This window comes from Ursus americanus, chromosome 17 (genome assembly GCF_024610735.1).
Source record: "Ursus americanus isolate L20-20 chromosome 17, mUrsAme1.1.p, whole genome shotgun sequence".
Lineage (NCBI taxonomy): Eukaryota > Metazoa > Chordata > Mammalia > Carnivora > Ursidae > Ursus > Ursus americanus.
In genome coordinates this window covers 14001384-14024403 of record NC_142143.1, presented here as the reverse complement: position 1 = coordinate 14024403, position 23020 = coordinate 14001384, and the positions used below count along the sequence as shown (strand labels likewise).

Below are 23020 nucleotides of genomic sequence, written 5' to 3'. Positions count from 1 at the left end.
TGTCAGAATTTCCTTCCTTTTTAAGGCTGAATAATATCTCACTGTATGGATAGACCCTATTTTGTTTACACATTCATCTGTCAGTGAACACTTAGGTTACTTTTACCTGTTGGCTATTGTGAATAATGCTGCTATGACCATGGATTTAAAAACATCTGCTTGAGTCCCTGCCTTCAGTTCTTTGGGGGTATATACCCAGAAGTGGAATTGCTCAGTCATATGGTAATTCTATGTTTAACTTTTTGAGGAATTGTTATACTGTTCTCCACAGTGGCTGCACCATTTCACATTCCTTCCAGCAATTCACAAGGGTTCCAATTTCTCCACATCCTCACCAACACTTGTTTTCTGTCACTTGATTTTAAAGAACAGTGACAGTCCAGCATGCCTGGATCAGAGTAAGCAAGAAAGACGAGGCAAGAGAGGGCAGGAAGAATACCAGAGAAGTCTAGCCATGAAGGGCCTATAGCTGTGAGAAGGACTCTGGCTAATACTTGGAGTGAGACTGGGAGCCTTTGGAGAGATGTGAACCATGAAGGGCCATAATCCCATTGATAATAAGGAAGGTAAACCTAATGCTCCCAGCTGCAGAAGCCTGGGGCCTCCAAGGATAGCACAATCCTCTTTTCTCCCAAGCTGCCAAAGGGTTAAGTAAATGCAAACACGGATAAAGGCAGTGAAAGGAGATACTTCCTTCCCCTGGCTGACACACCTGATGCAGGAAGCAGACTTGTGCTCCCTGGGAATGAGAGGCCTGGCAGACTGGTGCTTCGAGGAGAAAATGAACGTCGCCTGGACACAAGATGGCTTAGCACTTCCCATGTTCGTTTCTGAGAGCTACTGAACAGCCTGAGGCCCCATCTGTTTTCAATCTTGTTAAAAGGGCCTCGTGTGCTGGCGCCTATTTAAAATAATGCACACATGGAGTTTCTAAAATGAAGAAGAAAAAGGGCCCATGCTTTCCCGGCCGGCACAGCTTATGTGTTTATTTTGGAGCAGGCTTTGGGAGTTCTGAGACAAGACATACTAATTTCTCTTCCCGAGGTTGATTTGCAAGTCCCCATAGGCTTCTACTCCAAGCATTTAAGGCAGCTTGGTATGAACCAGCCACCCCTTCAAAAGCCCACTGTGAAATATCTCCAAATTAGGGCTGGGCTCAAGAAAAGGGGAGACCAAGGGCCACTTTCCTCCTTGCAAAGGAGCTGTTCCTCGATTCCTTTTCCTCAATAGGGATTCTTGTTTCTAAAGGCCAAGTTCTTCTTCTCAGATGCTCATTTTCTTCCCAAGGGGCCAAAGTAGTTCCAAGACAGCATGATCCAGATCAGGCTCAGAGCCAACCTGAACTGAATCCCCAAATAAGGACTTCAAGGGACAGGGAAAAAGAGCCACCTGCGATCAATGCACTCACACGTCAAGAAGCCAAGGCAAGGAGGGTCTTCTGTCCTCTTAAGGGGAGCAGGGTGACCTTCTGTGCTGCCGACTCACAATGGCACTCGTACTTCCAATGTCACAAAGAATTGTAGTGGGTCCTTTCTGACCTTGTAGGCTCAGAGAAAACACCTCATCAGTTTAGAATCACATACACAGCCTCATCAATGATGGCCCACGTCTGGGGACTTCATAAATAACTTCCCCTAAACCCTGAGCAAGCGGAATGCAAAAAGGGTATAAGAGAGACAGGATGAGTGTGTCAGTGGTGGCCCAGCAGTGATGGCTCATGTCTTCTTTCGCACCTTCACACCTGCTTTCACTCTAAGGACCTGGCTGACATTATTTTCACTCGGTGGTAGTGATGTCCAAGGGCAGTGGTGGCAGTGGTGATCCCATTCGGAACAATAGTAAGAGAAGCAGCAGCAATGGAGGCAAAAGTAGGAGAAGCAGTGGTTGTAGCCTTTGGAGAAGCAGAAACAAACGTAGTGGTACTACTGACTAGCTGTAATAGGACGAGAGGTAGCTATATGGATACCATGGGTATTTCCAGTGGCAATGTATTTATAATTTCATATCATAAATTATATTTATATTAGGATTAAAATGTATAATAGTTTTTAAGCACTTACTATGTGCCAGGCACTGGTCTAAGGATAGTAACCGCCTGAGGTAGTCTTCTTCTTATTATGCTTTACAGCTGCGAGTACTATGGTACAATGAGATTACATTTATTTCCCAAGGGAGGTTACAGACCAAGTGAACACAAGCAGTCTGGCTCTGGGGTCTCTGCTCTTAGCTACTCTACCAGGCTTCTTGCAACCCGAGGCAAGGGGAGCAGCAGCCTAGAGGTGGTAGTAGGATTACAGCAGAATTACCTCTGAAGAGGCAGTCTAAGGAGGGGCCTTAGTCACTTTCTGGAGGTTCAAAGGATTCAGGGTTTTCCAAATATGAATCAAACAGAGCAGTAATTGTTATTTTTTAATTTACTTAAATTTGGGGGTTTTATATAAGATTTAATTGGAAATAAAAGAGTACTGTTTCAAAAGACTGTTAAAAAGCTGCAGTATGGTGAGGTTTTAGATTTTAGACAGGTGTATTAACCATGTCTTATTTTCTGTATTCTGATGTTTTGACATTTTGAGACCTTGCTGACCCTGGAAAGCCTGCCTCTCAGAATTCTAGCCAATTCCTAGAGATGGTAAATAACTCGCCATAGAGAGTGCCTTTCAAATGCAAGCCATAACCAATCCAGAGCCCATGTGCCGACCACCTGCTCTGTGGGGCTCTCACACTCCAGGCTACTATCCCCTGCCCTAAGACCCCAGGGCCAGGTACCAGACAACCAGGGACAGCCCCCTATACCCCAGAGCCTGCTGAAATTATTCCAACTAGCCAGTCCTAAGGCTGCTTACCCTGCTTGCCCTTTCCTTCCCAAAAAGCCATAATAAAGGCTCTTGCCTACATTTTCCCCTAGCTTCCTCTGCCTCCTGACTGGCCATGGTGCTCATGTGGTCCTCCAACGTGGGGTGCCATCCCTCCTACTTTTAGGGGACTATGAATACAATGAACTTATCTTTCATGTCAGTCATTTCCATGCATCCCACCATACTTAACTAAAACAAATCCTGGGTACTTGTACAAAAGGCTTGGTCCAGCCCTTCAGGATTTCAACAGACTCTAGGCCTCTGCTGAGCTACTGGGTACAAGCCAGGGGACACATTATTATGTGGGATTGTGTTGCAAAATCACCCAGCATGGGCTAAGATAGATCCAGGTTTCAATTCCATTCTTGGAACTTCCTAGCTGTGTGATCTTGGGGAAATCAGAGGAATTTCTGCCTCACTGTCTTTATCAGGTAATAATGGGGGAGAAGGTCCCTCCCCTGTCCTCATCCCAAGGCTACTATGCTGACTGAAAGGAAGTGTGAAGGTGAAGTTTCTTTGGAAAGGTCTGGTCTGGGAAGCCCTCACCATCATAAACTATACTACCATCACCTATCTTTAGGGAAACACAGGACTCCCCACACAAAAGGTGTCATCTTTGAGTTGTTTCTGTCTAGAATAGGGTTTCTCAGCTTTGGCACATTGACATTTTGAGCTGGATAATTCTTTGCTGCGGGAGGCTAGCTTGTGTATTTTAAGGTGTTTAGCAGCATCTCTGGCCTTTACCCATAGATGTCAGTAGCATTTCCCTGTTGTGACAACCAAAACTGTTTCCAGCCATTGCTAAATGTCCCCTGGAGGGCAAAATCTCCCCTGGTTGTGAATTACTGATAGAGAAGAAGGGATGAGTTAAGCTCTCTCTCCCCTTTCCCTCCCTCCCTCCCTCCCTCCCTCCCTCCCTCCCTTCCTTCCTTCTCTTCCTCCCTCCCTTCCTTCTCTTCCTTTCTTTCTTCCCCCTCCCTTTCCCTCTTCCTTCCCTCTTCTTTCTCTCCCTCTCCCCAAGCCTTTCCAAAGATGCTCAGTAGTCTGCAACTCCAGGTACCCCCGTGGAACACCACGGCTCTAAGGGGTACAACTGGAAAACAGCTGCCCTAGCAGACAACTCCAGGTTACAGATCACCAGAATAGAATTCAGAGGCCTGTTTTCAGAGTTCTTAGTTTCGTTCCCTTTATATATTTATTAACTGAGCTCATCTTTCAGGATCCAACCACCTTATCCATAATTTGTCATCCTTTTTAAACAGGCTTGGATTAAACCCACAGAATGTGAGAACTGAAAGTTCCTTTGGGGTCACCCAATGGGTTTCATTTTACTGCCAGCTCTGGCTGCTGTGTGGAGAATAATGAGGCTGCCCTAAGCTCTGCTGGGAAGCGTGCCTTCATTGAGCAGTTGTATCTGTTGTGGCTGGGGGAGGGCTGGCAGGTAGAAAGTGTTCCATGCATTTGCCAGTTCCTCCTTTTACAAATGATCAACCTAGATCCAGGATCCCCTCTGATAATGAAAATGGACCAAATTCTTACCGTGTGTTGAACATAGTAGTATTGCTATTACCATCACCCTTTTGTGGATAAAGAAACTGAAATTTAGAACATAGAGTCACATGCCCAAAGTCCCACAGGTAATAAGAGGCAGTGTCAGGATTCGATCCCTTGCTCTTCTGATCCAAGGCACAGTTTTGCCCATCATGCCAAACTGTCTCAAAATATCTCTTCTTTCTTCTGAGGCGACAAAAAATTTTCCTCCACACAAGTAAAATATAGAGTAGTAAGAAGAATTAGTAAAAATGAGCCTGTTTACTTTCAGAATCTCAATGTCATTTCCCAATAAGGATATGCAAAGGGCACTGAAAGCAAGGGTTAGAAGAAACCAGAATGGGCAGTAGATGCATATCCCAGGAATGGGGGGGAGTTAGCAGCGGGAGTTAGGAGAATACAGTGCTTTATAGAGTATGGGCTGCTGGGGAGCCAGGGTTCAAATCATGACTCTTCCAACTGAAAGCTGCTTTGCTGGACCTGTGATAGTAATACATAACTTACAAGGCCACTGTGAGGATAAAATGAGGGTATGTATAATAAACTCCTAGTGGAGTATCAGGCATCTGTGTGTGTGTGTGTGTGTGTGTGTGTGTGTGTGTGTGCACGGCGAGTGCTTAACATATGGGAGTCCTTATATTATCACTGTGACTGGTACTATGAAACACTAAATTTTGTGAAGGTGTTTAGGGGAAAGAAGGCTAGTTCTAAACTGCTTAGAGACTACAAAAAAGGAGTGGAGGGAGACCTAGGTTTTAGAGGGAAAGCGAACACATAAACAAATAGGTATATGGATGGAAGAAAAGGCAGATGAATAGATATTCATAGAAATAACACTTTTGGAAACTGAGATGAAGAACCTAAGGGAAAGTTGCTATAAACATGAGACCATCTAAATTAGATATTGGCTCCTCTGATGACTCTCGGGGGCACCCCGAGCAGAAAGAGGAAAAGAGAAGTGGTGAGAAAGGCACGCTGGTGCCTGGTTGGGAAGAGCATTGGTGCTGCTTAAGGACTTTGGCCTCCATCCCACAGACATGGAGGAGCCTGGACCATGGAGAGCAAAGGGAGCCAGAGAGAGACCAAAGCGGCTCTGCAGGAATAAGCAAATGAAGACAAATGATCAAAACCTGGTTCTGTCTAATGAATGCAAAGTTGGGGTCCCTGGTATGTGGCTGGCCCAGCCATGGGAAGCTCACCCCTCTGTCTCCCTGGCTTTTCCTGGAAGCCAGAGGGGTGGGCTGCCGGTCTCCTCCCTGTCTGGACAGAATGTAGGCCCTGAGGTGGGGTGGGTGGGAGGTCATCTGGTTCAATTCCATCTTAAACAGGCTGAGAACCCACCCATAAGCTCATGAAGGGAATTTCAGGGTTGTTGCTCAGGGAGCAGAGAAAGGTTCCAGCAACACAGATAGAGGGAGGTCAGAAAACCCAGATGGGTTGTCTGTGGTCTCCGAGAAAATCAATCTGAAAAACTGTGTTAGGCCAGACAAAGCAAGACTTTTTTCCAGGTCTGGCTGGGCAACAGGTGAGTTAAGGGGAAAATTATGGGCTTTCAAAACAGGCAGATATAGGTTCCAGTCACAATTCTGCCACTAACACCTACTTTGCCTCTCCTGGCCTGATTCCTCATGTGGACCATCATGAGACTCACGCCCCAGGTGTTGCGGAAGGACTGAGTACAGCAACAGGCGAGAAGCAGTAGGCTGATGGAGAGCACGCAGCTGACCTGCAATAGCTAATCCCCCTTCTTTCCTTTAACATGCACCCGGAACCCCCAAAGCGTCACCCCGTATGCCCCGAGATGAGGTTCAGTGCTGCCTCCTGTCTGCTGCTACCTTCTTATCACTGCCAAGGTCATCCCTTTGGAACTCCAGCGCCAGACCTGGCCAAGAGGAGACAGGGCGGGGGGTAGTTGGGCTCTACTATCTCCAGCACCACAACCTTGAGCGAGGAAGTACGCCATGATGAGCCCCAGTTCTATAGAAGGGTGCAACGCAGTAAGATGTGGGGTCAGCGGTGTGGGCTCCAGGGCATCTTTGGAGGCTCCACATCTCCCCTCTCCCACCTCCCAGCTGTGGGGCTGAGGGCAGATTACTTAACCTGCTGAGTCTTACCTCCATCCGTATTTCTCTGGTGGGGTTGTGGTGAGTGAGAGTAAATGAATATACAGATAAAGTCTTAGACAGTGGCTGGCACACTGTGCTCACTTAATGTCAAGCATTGCCTTCCCTGTATGTGTGTATCATTGCTTTACCCGTATCACTGACGTCAGACTAGTGCTTGACCTGTGTCTTTACCAGGCAAAAGAATATTTGGGTGAGGCTATCTCCTAGGAAGTTCTTATGGTAGATCCAATATTTTCTCTGTCGCTTTTTCATTTTTCCCTACTGCAGATAAGTTAGAGAGATACCAAGCGGGCACAAACTATGTATCTGGGTACTTGGAGCACCTACTAAGTATGTGAATAAGGGCCCAGTGGTAGCCTACCCACCACATACTACTGCAACACTGTGTATCTTTCTTTCACAGCTCCTAACCAGCTTGTAATTATGGGATGTGTGTGTGTCTGGGTGAGTAAGAGAGAGAGAGACTGATTATGCAATTGATATCTGTCTCCTCCACATTAGATTTTAAGCTCTATCCAATAGAGACAATATCTGTTTTTAGTCACCATTGTAGCCCTGGCACATAGTAAGCACTCAATAAATATTTGTAGGATGAATAAAGATGCCGTCGTGTTCTCTGTAAGCCTGGAGTCTAAAGGGAGTGATATGCAGGTGGACTGGTAATTTCAAAGCAATCTGGTAAGTGTAATGGTAGAAATATGCATGAGGTGTATGAGAGCATGGATCAGGGGCAACTCGCCCTGCCTCCCCTGGGTAGTCAGGGGAAGCAGAATAGAAATAATGCCAGGGCTAAATCTTGATATGGCAAAACTTGGGAAAGGATGTCCCAGGAGAAGAGATTTCCATGAACAAAGGCATGGATGGGGATGTAAACACAAGATGGTATTAAGACAGGAGGGGAGCCACAAGCTGTTTGCTAGGACTACAATCTAAGCTAGATAATGGAGGGGATGAGGAAGGAAAGGCAGGCAGCGGCTAGCTCACAGAGGACCTTGGAGGCCAAGCTTGCATCCATGGACCAAGTCTCATGCACAAGCCAGCCCTTTACACGAGAAGAAATTCACCAAGTTGTGCCTGGATTTTGCTTCCCTGGAATACACCTTATCCCCTAAACAGCATCTGGAGTTAGACTGTGAATTCCGGCTCTGCCACCTGTAAGCTGTGCAGCCTTATAGCCCCTCTTAGCCTTCATTTCCTCACTGGGAGAATGGGGAACCATAGAATACCTACTCTTACCAGGATCACGAAAAGGAATGAAATGAACTAATCCACATGAAGGGCTCAGTGTGTGCACAGCACATAAGCATGTGATTAGACAGTGGCTATTATCATCAGACCCTTCCAAGCCCAGGACAACAGCAGCCATGGAAATTCTGTTGTCACTCTCTAAACTTCCTGAGAGAAGTGGTCCCCGTCAGGTTCAGCCTAGGCTGAATTCTAAAGTAAGCAGTGCCTTAGAAAAGCTCCTATGTGATCTTAAAGGTAAACACCTTAGGACATACAAACTTATTCTCAGATACCAGCCTCCCCTCTCTTTCCCAGCGACTGGAAAATGCAGCCAGTGTGGGTAGGATCCAAAAGGATCCATTTCAAAGCATAAGTCCTATTTATGTGCGGGCCTGACTCCCCTCCTGAGGAGATTCTGGTCAGGGTGGGCTGGGAGATTCCTTAGACAATCTAATAGATTAGTTTCCAGTTTAGCATAACAGCTAGACAGATTTTTGTGGTGAAGTCATCCCAGTCAATTAAAAGGCATTTTCCCCTGCTGTGAGTTCAGAAGTCCCTTTGGTTTGTTCCAGCTTTCTGGGATGTTTCATAATAGGCTCCACCCTGGGTTAATTAATAACTTTGATTCCTACTGAAATGCAAAGGCTGAAATCCTGTGTGTAAGCACATCCGGGCAGGGGCTGTTGGCAGAGCCAGGGTGAAGCCAGTGGGAGCTCCTCTCATCAGGGAGTGAGCCAGACCCCAAATGGCAGAGATGACAACAGAGCTGGCAGTAAACGTAAAGGGTGGCCAAGTGGAAGCTGAAGGTCAAAGCCGGAGAGGGTCTGAGGAGGGGCAGAGTGGGGAGGAGTGGGCAGAGGAGGGATATCATAAGCAGTGGAAGGCACTACAAGGCCAGAGATTAGGTAGATTGGGAGTAAGCTGGAATGTGGGGGGTGAACTGGGTCAGGGCAAGTGGCCGGACAACGGTGGTGAATAAGAAGCGGTTGACAGCGGTTGCTTTGATGGGCCAGCTCAAACACGTCATGTGGCCCTGGTTCCATTGTCTCTGCTTTAAAGAAAAATAGGTCACCTCTTCCCTTTTCAAATGCAAGTTGCAGGTACAGAAGGAAGCTAAAGACCGTGTGGCAGGGATTTACACGCAATCGCTGGAGAATTACCAAGTTCTTTAGCTGAACCCCAGCCCCAAGCACAGTACTCAAGGTTAAGATGCATTTTTCACCCAATCCAGAGCAGAGTTTCTCTGCTTTGAATCTCCGGCCACCACTCCTACCCACCAGTCTTCTAAATCTCTATTAGCATGTGCATCCTAAAATGAAAACAGGATCACATCACTCCACAGCTTAAAAATCTGTTATGTCCCCACTGCCTCTACGACACAATTTCCAGCTGCCTGCCTTGACACACAAAGCCCACCTTGAAGAGACTGCCTTCTCTTCCAGCTTTATCTTCCACCCCCCTTTCTCATGTATCCTATACGCTGGTCATTTTCCCCATATGTAACAAGCTGAGATTTAAAGCACACCCTTTAGCTGGGAGACCTGATATGCACATCTGCCTCCTTCACAGCCTGATGTCAAGCTAGTTCTTTTCCCCAGACCCCCACCACGCATTAACCTCTCTGTGAAGCCTTTCCTAAGTATGTCCCAAGGCAAGGGTGGCGATCCCTCTTCTCTGCTTACTAGGGTTTGCACAGGTCCCTAATGCATTATAGTCACTGCCCCCAAATGTCTATCTTTCCACCAGAAGGAGAACACTGTGAGAGTGGAAGGCTCTGCCATTAAGGCCAAGGACGAGCAGGTGCTCAGTAAGTGTTTCTTGAATTAAGGAGTGGGTTGAGATAAGTCAAATTCTGTTTATTTTTTTAATACACATCCTTCAAGGAGTTAAAGGGCTTATTAAGTTCTTCTTCAGAACTGCTGTTTAATTTCCACTGGCGTCCCATTTAGCTATGATACTACCAGGGGGCAGACCACATATTGATGGAGGGAGGTGGCAGCAAGGATGGGAAAATTACCAAACATTTTTGGCAGAGGCTATGGCACTATGAGCCGGATTTCCCAGTACAAGAAGATGGATTTGCTCTCATTCTCATGGCTCCTTTCTTCTCATCTTTGATTAAGGGGCTAATGAGTAGTATAGCTAACTCAGGGAGGTGGGCGGCAAAGAACCTTCCACCCGACAAAGCTGTCTTGTTGCATTTAGAATCAGCAGGGCTCATCCAACCACGGTCTCAAGATTCCCCCAGCCCTCATGATTTGGAGCTTGCCTCTGGCCATCCGCTGTGGCTCAGAATCTATCCTAGACACCCCCGCCCCCCACAAGAAGAAGACCTCTTGCAGGTAAATGTGGAAAACATGGACTTCCTGACTACAGAATGAGATTAACTTGTTTGCTACCAAAACCATCAGAAGGGACAAATGGCTTCTTAAATGGAGAAGATAAAAGATAACATTGGCAGGTGGAGAGATGTAGTAGGAAAGATGGTGACATGGGAGATGGGAGCCTAGGGTTTCTACGCTGGACTCCAACAATAACCTGATGTGTGTGCTAGGTCTAGTCACTTCCCTGCTCTGAACCTCAGCTGTTAAACAAGCAGGTTGCATTAGATGATCTCGAAGGTCCCTTTCTAGCCCCACCCTACTATGATTGTACCGAACCATCCATTCACTCACACGTTCATTCAATAAACATTTATTGAACACCTTGACCAGGACTTGTGCTATCTGCTCTCAAGGAAGGGTTAGAAGTTTGCACCAGATGCCGGTTGAACGCCATATATATTTGGGGAAATATGATTGGATATATATGTAAATGATAAACACACACACATAAACATGAATGTTTTATAGTTCTTATCCCCCCACCAACTACAATACAGCAAACTTATTTAAGCATGGATTATATCCTTTCCATTTCTGAATAATCCCAGAGACTGGCACCTAGAAATTACTCATGTGACATGTGTTTAGCAATGTGAAGGGGACTGTAAAACTAGCTACTAACACTTACTGAGCACTTTCTATATGCCAGGCTCTGCTTTGAACGCCTTGCATGTGGTAATTTACTTCATTCATGCAACCCTGTAGGTATATCTTGTGATTACTATTATTAATGTTATTATTTTCATCTTACGTTTGAGGACACTGAAGCACAGAGAAGTCATGTTACTTGCTCAAGGTCACTTAGGGAGTGACAGAGCTGGGATTCAAATCCAGGTGGTCTGGCTCCAGAGTCAGAACTATTACAGTCTTCATGTCGTCTGAAGTGTACAACTATACTTAGAAACAAACAGTAAACATTTACTCTTGGAGGAAAACAAAGAACAAACAGAATTGTTAATAGAAGGACTATCCAGCAATAAGCCAGAAACATCAAATGATGAGTAAGAGCCACCAGGTTAGTGAGGAAAGGAGGAGTGTTTTGCTGGAAGGACAGAATTTGTAATTTATCCAGTAGATGAAAAGAGTAAGGTGGGGGCGCCTGGGTGGCACAGCGGTTAAGCGTCTGCCTTCGGCTCAGGGCGTGATTCCGGCGTTATGAGATCGAGCCCCACATCAGGCTCCTCTTCTATAAGTCTGCGTCTTCCTCTCCCACTCCCCCTGCTTGTGTTCCCTCTCTCACTGGCTATCTCTATCTCTGTCAAATAAATAAATAAAATCTTTAAAAAAAAAAAAAAGAAAGAAAAGAGTAAGGTGAAATAGGAAGGGACGGTGGGATTATGTGCTTGAGGAACCTAAGCCAAGAGGGGAAATGCAAAAAAGCCTGATGAAGACAAATTCAAGACCCAACACATACTCTGGTAGATCTTAAGCAGGCCCCTGACATCGGCTGGACCTAAGGTTCAGATCCCAGTGGCATCACATTCTTACCAGCTGTGTGACCCTGGCTGGGCGATTTATTCAAGATCTCTGAGCCTCAGTTTCCTCAGCAACAGGTACATTGTGTGGGAGGAGGTAAGGCACAGGAAGCACTTAACATGGCACCCAATATACAGAAAATGTTCAATCAAAGTTAAACACCATCACCATTACTATTGTTTCTCCATTTCTCTGTTGTCCTCAATTGGTGAGCCTAAAAATGGAGGCAGGATGGTGATAAACTCCCCCACATTAATAATGCCACGGTTAAGAAGAGACACACTTGCTCCTCTAACGAGTTATGTTTCAGCTAATACGCCCTAGTGTCCCACCTGCTTTTTTCATTCCCCCAGCTGGTTCTTAGATTTGAAAAGAAAAAGGCCTCCATGGAGACCTGCACGCTTTTAAAAATAATATAAAACAGAACGTCTGAGGTCAGGGTAAGCCAAGCCAAACAAATAAATCTTGCAGGATTGTGTTAACAAAACAAGGCTTAGTGGATCAGAGCGGGTAGAGTTCTGCCGGACTCAGCCCTGCAGAGAAACGCCAAGCTCTGGTGAATTTCAAACACAAGGAGGTCAAATAGGAAGAGCAAATTATGGAGCACTTCAGAGTTCAGCATCAGTGCTTGGGCTGAACCAGGAGAACGTTCTGTGCACGATGGACACCAGAACCCATGGGTCAATTACAGTCCTAGAAATCCACATCAGAAGGGTCTTATAGATCATCTATACAACCTCTACGGAGGGCAATCTGGCAATATCTATCAGAATTATAAATGTATACTTATAATGGGAAGTATACTCTGAGACAGACATCCGCCTGTGAGAGGTTCATCAGGGAGCGCTCCGGGAATAAATATTACTGGATGGGAAAAAAAGGAAGGAAGCAGCACTGGGCAGCAGGAGAAGTTGGGCTACACCACCATCTCAGCAAAGGCCTCTGTCAACTCCACAAAGAGCTCTAAAGCTGGGATGGCCCTTCGGAGTTGTCCCAGATTGGGGTAAATGGGTAAGGTCTTTGTACCGCCCAGTCGCTGAATGTAGTTGCTGTCAGGAAAAGAGATGTGAGCTCAGGCAAGGCAGCTGTCCTCACCTGGGGCACTTCCAGAAGAGGGCTGACTGCTGAGGGCTGCCTTCTGGTAGCAGTGCCAGCAGCTGGGGGAAGTCCTTTATTCCTCCAGTTGCGTTATAGCACTCACGGCATGTGATGCTCTTGGACCCAGTGGTTCTTTTTCTAGGAAGGAATCCTATGGATATGCTAACAAACATTTGCAATGACATAGGTTTGGCATTACTTGTAATCCTGAAATAATGGAATATAAATTACTGGATATCCATATGACGGCACTCTAGGCAACCATTAACAAGAATGAGGCAGCTCTGTACGTACGCTCATGAAATAAACAACCAGTATGTTAAGTGAGAAGTCAGGATGCACAACAGTACAGATAAGTAGAAGGGTATGTGTGGACCTTGAACAGCTAAAGGGATGGACTGTGCTGCTCACTGTCTATGGCCCCGCAGCCCCACACCCATCCTTCTCTCCTGCATGATGGGGGCTGAAAGCCTACATCTACGCTTCCCAGATTCTTTTGCCACATGGTTCTAGTTAATTTCTACCAACGGGAGCCATTTATGCAAGAGTTGAAGTCAGGAAGGAGGCAGCAATCATTCTGCTTCTGGTGGCAGCTACGGAAGCTTCCTTGACAGCATCAGCAGATACAGCGGGCTGGTGGCACTTCCCGCAGTGTCGGTGGGAGTGCAGACTCATGGTGCTCTACTGGCCATGGTGGTAGTAATCACAGCAGCAGGGGATGTAGGGCTGCTGTGGCTCTGGGTAATAGGATTTTCCCTTTTGAACCATTTGTAATCAATCCTCCACTAAATCTTCTTCTGAAATACCTACAATGGTTTATGTTTTTTGAACCAACTGCTATTTATGAAAAATAAGGGCAAATACACATGTATGTATATTTGATAGTTGCATTTAAAATCTCTCTAGAAAGTTGCCCAAGGAACTAGTGATAATGGTTAAATGAACTAGTTAATGGATGGTTAAAGAAAATAGATTAATTGGGGCAAAGTTGGAGGTCGACTTTTCATCAGATACCATTTTTTACCTTTTCAATTTTTGGCTATCTGTATACATTATCTTTACCCCAAAAATACATAAAAGAGAAAAATAATAAAGGTTATCTCCGCTGAGGTACCTAAATTTCCTGTGAAATATTCACCACATTCACCACCCAGTTTCTGCTGGAACTCCCCACCTACTGAAGGGGCATGGCCCATTCATCATTGTTCAGTACTGCTTCATAGTTTCTGTTCATAACAAGTTGGAATCCATGTTCTTGCAGGATAATACTATTAGCCTGAACTCCTACCCCAGTGAGGCAATCTGGGGTGGTTTTTGAGCACCCCTGCACACGAAACCTTTATCATTCATTTCAGATAGGGTACGGAACCTTTCTGAGCCTCATTTTCTTCTTCTGTCAAACGGGGAGCATCACAGCAGCCATCTCAAAGGGTTGTGGTGAGGTTGAAATATGATTATGCACATGAAGTGACTTAACCAACACATCTGGTTATTGCTTTTGATATCTGCACCACTGGCAGAAAAATGCAGTGGATAATAGGAGGGACCTGAAATCAGACTGCCTGGGTTCAAAGACAAGTTCCTGCCAATTCTAAGTCGGCCAACCTTGGGAAAGTCACTTAACTCCCTGAGTCTCAGATCTGTAAGATGGAGGCAATGCCAGTGCTCATCCCAACAATGAAAAGCATTCAGCCTGACCTTGTAAGTACTCAACATATGGTAACCGTTACCATTTTCACCTACTCACTCAGGTGGTAGACACTCTGCAGGGAGTATATGGGATCCTAGGAAGGGCCTCTCTGTCTTTGGACTAAACATCTCCAGTTCCTTATGCCGATCCTCTTTGCTCACAGATGTCAGACTCCATTGACTCCAATCACTCTCTTCACAAGGTATTCCATGGAATATCCCCTTGTGGTGTGACACCAAAATTGGATCTGTCTCTAGAGTCTGAGCAGCATAGTACGTGTGTGTGTGTGTGTGTGTGTGTGAAAGATACGTGTGTGCATGCATGTGTGTGTGTGATAGAGTGTATGAGACAAAGACAGTGTGTGCATGTGCATGCATGCATGTATGTGTGTGTGTGTGCACACTGCACACGCGCATGAGTGTTTATGTACCATCAACTTCCTGGATTCTAAATGCTGTACTTTGATAATGCAGCCTGAAGAGGCATCAGGTTTTGGGGGAGTAGCAACCATAACTACAGTTTATTGAGCACCTAATATATGTGCCAGAAACCATGCTAAGCATATAACTTACACTGACTCATATAATCCATACAAGTACTCTAGGGGGTAGAAATTATTATCCTCATTTTTCAGATGAGGAAGCATGCATAGAAATATTATAAATAGAAGGTCAACACAAAAAACATGGTAGAGCTGAGATCCATCTCCAGTCCCTCCTACTCTGAAGCCATAATCTTAACCTCCACACTAGACTTCCTCCACAAATATTAAGAATTTGTTCAAATATTAGGTCTTCTCTTTCCTCATGTGATTTTAATAAGCTAAGTCTCCCTAATCTTGCTCCTCTTCAGCTGAGTTTTTCCATAGGGCCTTATATTGTATGTCCCTTCAATTTGATTGTTTCAGATTTAATGTAGTATATTCTCTCTCTCATTCAGCTTCAAGTCATCAGCAAACATAACTTGACAAGTCTCTATTAAGGAAAAGAATAAAGCCAAGGGCTCTGCCATTTACACGTATTTCTCTCAAGGTGTATCTCTATCGAGTAACCATTTCCTAGTGGGGGTAATGTTCAACCTGCTACCAATCCACCGATCTGAATTAATATCTAACTTCCATTTCTCTATCTTGTTGTTAAGTATCTCTTGAAATATCACACTGTCTTTATGGTCAATATAATATCTACAGCAAAGATCCATTCTAAGAAAGGTTGATCCATCAAGAACTGTGGATGGAAGGCTGAAGTAGGCATGCAAAATATATACATCATGGTCTTGACTGTTTAAACTATTCATTTATTTTTTATTCAAATTCAATTAGCCGACATATAGTATATCAGTAATTTCAGATGTAGAGTTCAGTAATTCATCAGTTGCATATAACACCCAGTGCTCATCATATCACGTGCCCTCCTTAATGCCCGTCACCCAGTTACCCCATCCCCCCACCCCCCTCCCCTCCAGTAACACTCAGTTTGTTTCCTATAGTGAAGAGTCTCTCATGGTTTGTCTCTCTGATTTCTTCCCATTCAATTGCACTACTAGGGATTTACCCTAAAGATATAAATGTAGTGATCCGAAGGGGGACGTGCACCCCAATGTTTATAGCAGCAATGTCCGTGATAGCCAAACTATGGAAAGAGTGTTTAAACTATTTTAAGAGAAAAATCCCCATCTTTGCTTCCCTAAGACATTTGACTTGAGGAAACACATAAAGGGCAGAAGATAAACAGCACTTGAATCAAGAGCCTTTCCTGGCATCCACAGACATCTACCTAACCCCATCCCAAATCTAGTATCACAGGAGGGCAGGACTCAAAGGGAGACACTGGCATTCATATGTAAATCTGTGGCTTGTCCAGCTTCCTTCATTGGAGTCAAGAGCAGATTCTTCACCTTCTCTTGTCTTTCCATCTGTTAGAGCAAGACATTGTCATTGCTTATGCCTTGGTACCTCTATTATCACTGAGGAAACACTGACCATTGTAACTGCAGCCTTTTTTATCAGAGAGGAAAGAAGCCCAAGGCACTGTCCCACCAAGTCCTAGTCTGTTCATTTCTCAGAATTGAGTCTATTTGAGATTAATCCATTCATCAAACTCATTGCTTAGTCCCACAGAGGGGTGACTTGCACCTGTGGAGAAAAAGAACTTTTGCCTCAAATATAAATAGAGGCGAGCTTGACAGGCCAACGACCCTGGCTGGAACATCTCAGACCCTTCAAGGACACTGCTGTGAGGCCCCACAGAGGCAATAGGGCATTCTGGGTAATGGAATGCAACATGATGTAGTCCCCACCACCCTCACCTCCCTGGACTCCCCAGGGTTTCTTGGTTCCTGGCTCTGCAACAGCTGAGGCAAGCAGTTTCTGAACTTGGGGGGGAAGAGGGTGGAGAGAAGGGGCGGAGGCTTCCTCTAGGCCAACCACAACTAACTCATTCGCTCTGTCCAGCAAAACCCAGACAGTGCAATTATCTGGTTAATTTGGCCCTTAGTTGGGAGACAGACTTCCAAAATGTGAGACCAGCTCAGACTAAACAGTGGCTTCCATCCTAAGACTTTTCCCAAGTGTGAGAGGATACATGTGAGATTCCTGGGGGGGTGCTTATGTGACCCACCCATTCATCCAGATGGGAAAAGGCAAACAATTCAGACTCTAAGATGGGTTTAGGAAGGCATGTCTTTCAGGGAAAAATGCCCAAATAACCTGCTATTTGGTCTCCCGGCTAATTTGCCTTCTGGCTTCTATGGGGGGGAATGGCTGGAAATCAGGATGACTCTAAATTAGCCAATGTTTCCCAGTATGATTGCAGCCTTTATAGATTGGCTGAGTGTCCCCACAGCCCCTGGGTGAGTTACTCTTAGGGCAATTCCCGATGATGCTCCTATTCATAGATTTTATAAGTTGGGCCAGGGGCATCACTGAGAGAAACGGGTAAAATTAAAACATGCCTCTGGGGTTTTCACAAATGGGATGAGATAGGGCTAGCTAAATTGGCAACTGAGCATTTACCAGATGGTTTATGGAAAAACCAGATTTTTGAGGGGATTAAGAAGCAGTGATTTATCTCCCTTGGAAACTGACAAGCAGCCTGGAATCTGTGGAATCTATCAGTTATTCATTCTGCTAGTATTTCTTTAGTTCTAGCATGTGCCAGGTCCTGTGCTACTTAACAAAGTGAGATCCAAATAGCCATGGCTCATGCAAATAATCCCACACCTATATATATATGGATAAGAGCGAGGAAGGACAAGTTCAGTGTTATGATAGGAATAACCAGGTTAGCTGATTTAGATCAAGGTGTGAGAAGAGGAGTCTTTGAGGAAGGGATTTAAAAGCTAACACTTTGGGATGCCTGGGTGCCTCAGTTGGTTAAGCGTCTGCCTACAGCTCGGGTCATGATCCCAGGGTCCTGGGATCAAGTCCCATAGCAGGCTCCTTGCTCAGCAGGTAGCCTGCTTCTCCCTCTGCCTGCCACTCTCTCCCCCTGCTTGTGCTGCTCTCTGTCTCTCTTCTGACAAATAAATAAATAAAATATTTTTAAAAATAAATAAATAAAAGCTAACACTTTAGGTGCGCCTGGGTAGCTCAGTGGGTTGTCTGCCTTTGGCTGGGGTCATGATCTCAGGGTCCTGGGATCAAGCCCCACATGGAGCCCCCGGGTCAGTGGGGACTCTGTTTCTCCCCCTCCCTCTGCCCCTCCCCCCGCTCATCCTTTCTCTCTCAAATAGATAAATTAAAAAAAAAATGCTAACACTTTAAAGAACCTATATGCTTTTTTAGAAAGATCACTCCAGCTTTAGTAGTAAAAATAAATTGGAAGTGGGTAAAAAGATAGAGTTAGAAGGCTGTTGATGAGGAAGACCAGATGAAAGCTGATGATGGTTCAGCTAAGGATCTGGCAATAAGTATGGAGAGAAGTGGTTGGACTGGAGACATGGGATGTGGAGTCAAACAGTTTCTGGTAGCTGAATGGGTGTAGTGGTAGAGGGAGGGGAGGCATCCGGAGCCTAGGCAGGTTTCTGGCTAACATGGAAGGTAGAGGGTTATACTGTTTATTGAGAGAGGGAACTTGGGAGGACAAGTAGGTTGGGGCTAGGGGAAAATGATGTGTCCTATTTTGGACTCAACCAAATGGGACTCCCACCATTCCATACCTTATACTTCTAGCCCCCTTATCTTTGCTCACACTGCTTCCATCTCATTACTCTTCATGTTGCCACACACACTTGTTGAAATCCTACCCATCCTTCAAGATGGCCTTCTAATACCAACCTCCCCTTGGAGCCATTCTTGCTCCCTTAATTAGTTGTGGCCTCTGCTGCCTTTAGCAGTAAGTTTGGACCTCTCTTTCCTGGACTCCACCTGTACTGAGGTTCTGTTAAGACTTATCTTGCCTCCCTTCCTATTCCACAAACTTTTTGGGACAGAGCCTCTGCTTCTATATCCTCCTTCCCCACATGTTAGTGAGTTAGCATAGTAGACGTTTGACAAATATTTGTTAAGTGAACAAAAATAACCTACTCTTTGCCATGGAAGGAAAACCAGTAGACATTGGACTGACTTGAAAGCCACAGGATCAAACTGAAATTCAAGTTTAAGGTGTTTTAATATTAAGCCAACTCAAATTGGATGCTCAGAAGGGCTTTCTGTTCCTCCAACACACCAAACTCAAAGAATGCTGAAAAAGTCACACCCTCTATTTTCTTACTGCACTTTTCTGAGTTCGTCTTATAGTAGGGGCCTTGTCTATCTTATTAACTCTTTGTCTTTGATGATGATGATGGTGATGATGATGATGACAAATGACTAACATTTACTAAGTGCCTGGTATGTGCCAGGAGCTGCTCCAAGTACTTGGAGACTAACTCATTTGATCCTAATAGCCACCCAATGAAACTGATGCTATTAATTACCCAGTTGTACAGATGAAGAAACCGAGCTGCAAAGAGCTTAGTACTGCTCAACTAAAGTCGCACAGTTAGTAAGGAGTGGCACTGGGATTCAGACCTAAAGTCTGGCTCCAGAGCCCAAGGTTTGATGTGCTCTCCTAAGGCTGAGCACCATGCTTGGCATTTAGTAGGTCCCTAACAAGTATTCACTGAATGAGTGGGAGGAGCCCTAGATCTGGAGGTCACAAGTTCTAGTCCTCATTCTGCCACTGACTTCCTATGTAGCCTTGAGCAAGTCCGTGTTTCTTTCCCCATAAATTGAGGTGCCTGGCTGTTGATATTAGCAGTAATAACAAGAGCCAGTGTTCATAGTTCTAGTCTCATCTGCGGTTTTAAATCATTTAATCCCACCAACAATGATACAAGGAAATTGAAGCACAGAGTGATTGAGTACCTGCCCCATACCTATTAAATGAGAGAGTCAAGATTCAAACCCACTGTGCTGCCTAGCCCAAGTAGTTCCAAGGAGATGCCTTGGGGGCCATGAGGGGAATGGGGAAAAGGTAGAACAGGATGGGGCAGATACACTTTTGGGTTCCCCATGCCCATTTTATCAGTTCTCTTTTCTCTATTTGTCTCTGTTTTGTACAATGGGCTCCTACTTGAGATTTCCTTTGAAGAAAGTTTCTGCTGCTAAAACAAAAACCATTAAACTAAATAATTCTGGAATTTAATAAAACTCCCAGGTATAAGCCAGGATTTTCTGTAATCTTGGCACATGGTAGCCACATAAGATAAGGACCAAGGCTGCTCCTGGGAATGGCTCTAGCTGTGAAAAACATCAAGGTGACAGCACGAAGGACCCAGCTCCAACCTACCTGCTCCACTCGGATCTCAATCTCTCCATTCACCTTCTTTCCATGAAAATACTTGGTCCTGTGAAAAAAAGGAAGACAGCTACTGAGTAAGGGTGCAGACCGCTTTACTGTTTTCCTCCTTCTCCCAAAGGCCTTACCCCCCAGAGGTGCATGTCAGACACATCTGTAACTTCACGCTCTCTCCTCCCACTTTAACTGCTGTTTTTCTCATTTTTTGTATGTACTGTGCAGCAGAGGGGAAGGAATACTGGATGGGAAGATTGGAGACTCAGGTTCTGGTTCTGCCAAGTGGCTCAACCTCTCTGTGTCTCAATTTTATAATCTGTAAAAGGAAGATATTAATACCTGCATGATATATTTCTAAGGGTTATTTTAAGGATCAAATGAGATAAAGAATCTTACATAAATAAATAATACAGAATTATTTATTTTTATTATTTATAGTTACACTCTATATACTCCATAAATTATCTATCCACCCACCCAATCCTCCATTTGTCCATCTGTCCAATGAAGCAGCCCTCATCTATCCCTTTATCCATCCTCCCTTCTTTAACTTCCTTCCATCCATCCATCATCTTTCCTCTACACACTAACTGCTATCTTCTCAGCAAATGGCATCCCATCCACCCATTGCTCAAGGCAGAAACATAGACATCATTCTTATCTCTTTCTCTCTCCCCACTGATTCTACATTCTAATTATTTCCCAAATCCATCCACTTGCCAATTTTCTCTATAAGCACCCTAATTTTGGCCCCCCATCTCTCTTCTCCTATAGAGTCTCTTTTCATACTCTTCTTTCATAGTACTTATTACAATTATAATTAGTTATAATCAGAAACTGTGTTTAAGCCTGTGTCTCATTAAACTATAACACAGCTCCTTGAAGTAAGAAACAAATACTCCCAACACCTACCAGAGTGCTTAACACACAGTAGGAGCTCAACTAATATTTGTCAAATGAATAAATGAGCGAAGAGATAGATGGGAAAAAACTCACTTGTTGAGTATTTACTCTGTGCCAGAAACTGTGCTGTATGCTTTAACCTATACAGCCTCTCATGTAATGCTTCCAACCACCACCATGAAGAAGGCATTATTATTTCCATCCTATAAAAAAGAAAACTGAAACCCAGAGAGACGAAATATTTTGCCTAAGGGACTTGAATCCTGGCCTTCTAATTCCACTTCTATGTTTTTGTTCAACCCTGAAAAATAGCAGCAAATGTTGGGGTACTCTGGGTTTAGATGTCCTCCCACACACAAGGCAAAAGTAATAAAAGTTTCCATTTGCTCTTTTGGATTTTGGTATGAAGAAACTAACAGTTCTTAGTCACTTGCTGTAAACTGAGCACTGCGTTAAGCATTTACATAAGCCTTTCTGGGGTAGAGACAGCTCTTTGTTCCAATACTCATTCTTCTCTTCGCCGCAGTAAGAGAGTTTACAGATTGGCACATGCATACAAAAGAATGAAGATCCCAACTCTCCATTCAGCTAGATTTGGCCACATGATTGAATTCTAATCAATAATTTGTAAGTAGTACATCCAAGAATCCTTAGTTTCTTCTTCTATTCTTTCTCCCGGAACATTCATGTTGCCATGTATTTTTTTCAACCTGCATTTGTGAAAGAAAGAATCCTTTCTACAAATTCTCTGACCAAGCTTCAGTCTGTCTGCTTCCAAAGAGTTTTCTCTACACATAGCCAATGCCAGTGGAGTTCATCTCTTTCCAAGACTGCCCAAATCACTGACTGATAGCTCTAATATTAATATTCCCTTTTCTTACAATGTTGACAGGCTTAGCTCTCAACTAGGCAAAACTTTAGTGGGATAGGAGCTGTTATTGTGACATGAAAGAAAGATCTGCTTTTTCTTCCAGGCATGGTGTTTGACAAAACGTGTGTGCAGTGAGGTTCCTGCAAAGGGGACCTTCCACATAGTTTGTGAATTTTACCACAAATCTTTAAAGTTAGCGTCAGCAAACTACAGACACTGGGATAAGTTCACCTCTAATATTTGTGGGTCCTGGGGCAAAAGAACAAATAGAGGCCTATGTATCATATGTCTAATATTTATAATTGATAAATAAAGGCAGCAAATATTTAAATAAAACATGTCTGTCTTCCTTCCTCGACAAATACCACTTCATATGACCTGGAAGTATCAGAATTTAGACTTCTTGGCATTCTTAGAGTTTACCCAGAACAAGGCAACGTGAGGATTGCCATATCTTGGTCTCTACAGTGCTCCCTAATTCTTCACCCACCCTCCTCTCTGTCTTGCACCACCCAGGCTCCTTGTGCAGGCTCATGGATGGCCCAGCCCATGTGCCATGCTTTATTTCTTCACTCATGGCCCCATCAACAGTTCTCTGGTTATGCCTTGGGAGGATGGACCAGGGAACCGGCTTAAACGGCATGGAATTGGGCCAGGGTCCCTTTGGGCAGGGAATTCTAGGGTTCTGTGTAACCAATGCACGGTCTAAGGGTACAATTTGCAGGGTCCTGGTGCAGGGCCCTCCTCTGCTATCAGAAGGGGTACAGTTAGTAAGGGCTGAAGCAGGACTTAGGGCAAGGTTCCCTCTAGCTTGGGTTTAAAAGAAGTGCTGGATAGGCCTGGAACCCCAGAACGGTAACTAATGAGAACAATCACCAGTACACTGGAAAAAGCATGGCTTGGGCAAAATTTGAGCTCTACAACTCACTCACCACATGTTTTAAGCCAAGGTACTTAACCCCTCTAGGTCATGGTTTTCTTATTTGTCAAGGGTGATAACATCTACAGCCAAGGCTGTAGGGATAAATTCACCTGATCCTCTGTGCAACAAGGCAGTAGAGT

At 44.7% G+C, this 23020-nt stretch overlaps 1 protein-coding gene across 2 annotated transcripts in view; it reads right to left on the bottom strand.

The window, feature by feature from the left end:
- Positions 1–23020, bottom strand: part of SYN3 (synapsin III) — a 451755-nt gene that overhangs the window by 378313 nt on the left and 50422 nt on the right. For both annotated transcript variants that reach the window (XM_087868774.1, XM_087868775.1), the window contains exon 3: positions 20179–20236. In XM_087868774.1, the coding sequence (XP_087724900.1) occupies positions 20179–20236 (58 nt within the window). The remainder of the gene's footprint in view (positions 1–20178; positions 20237–23020) is intronic.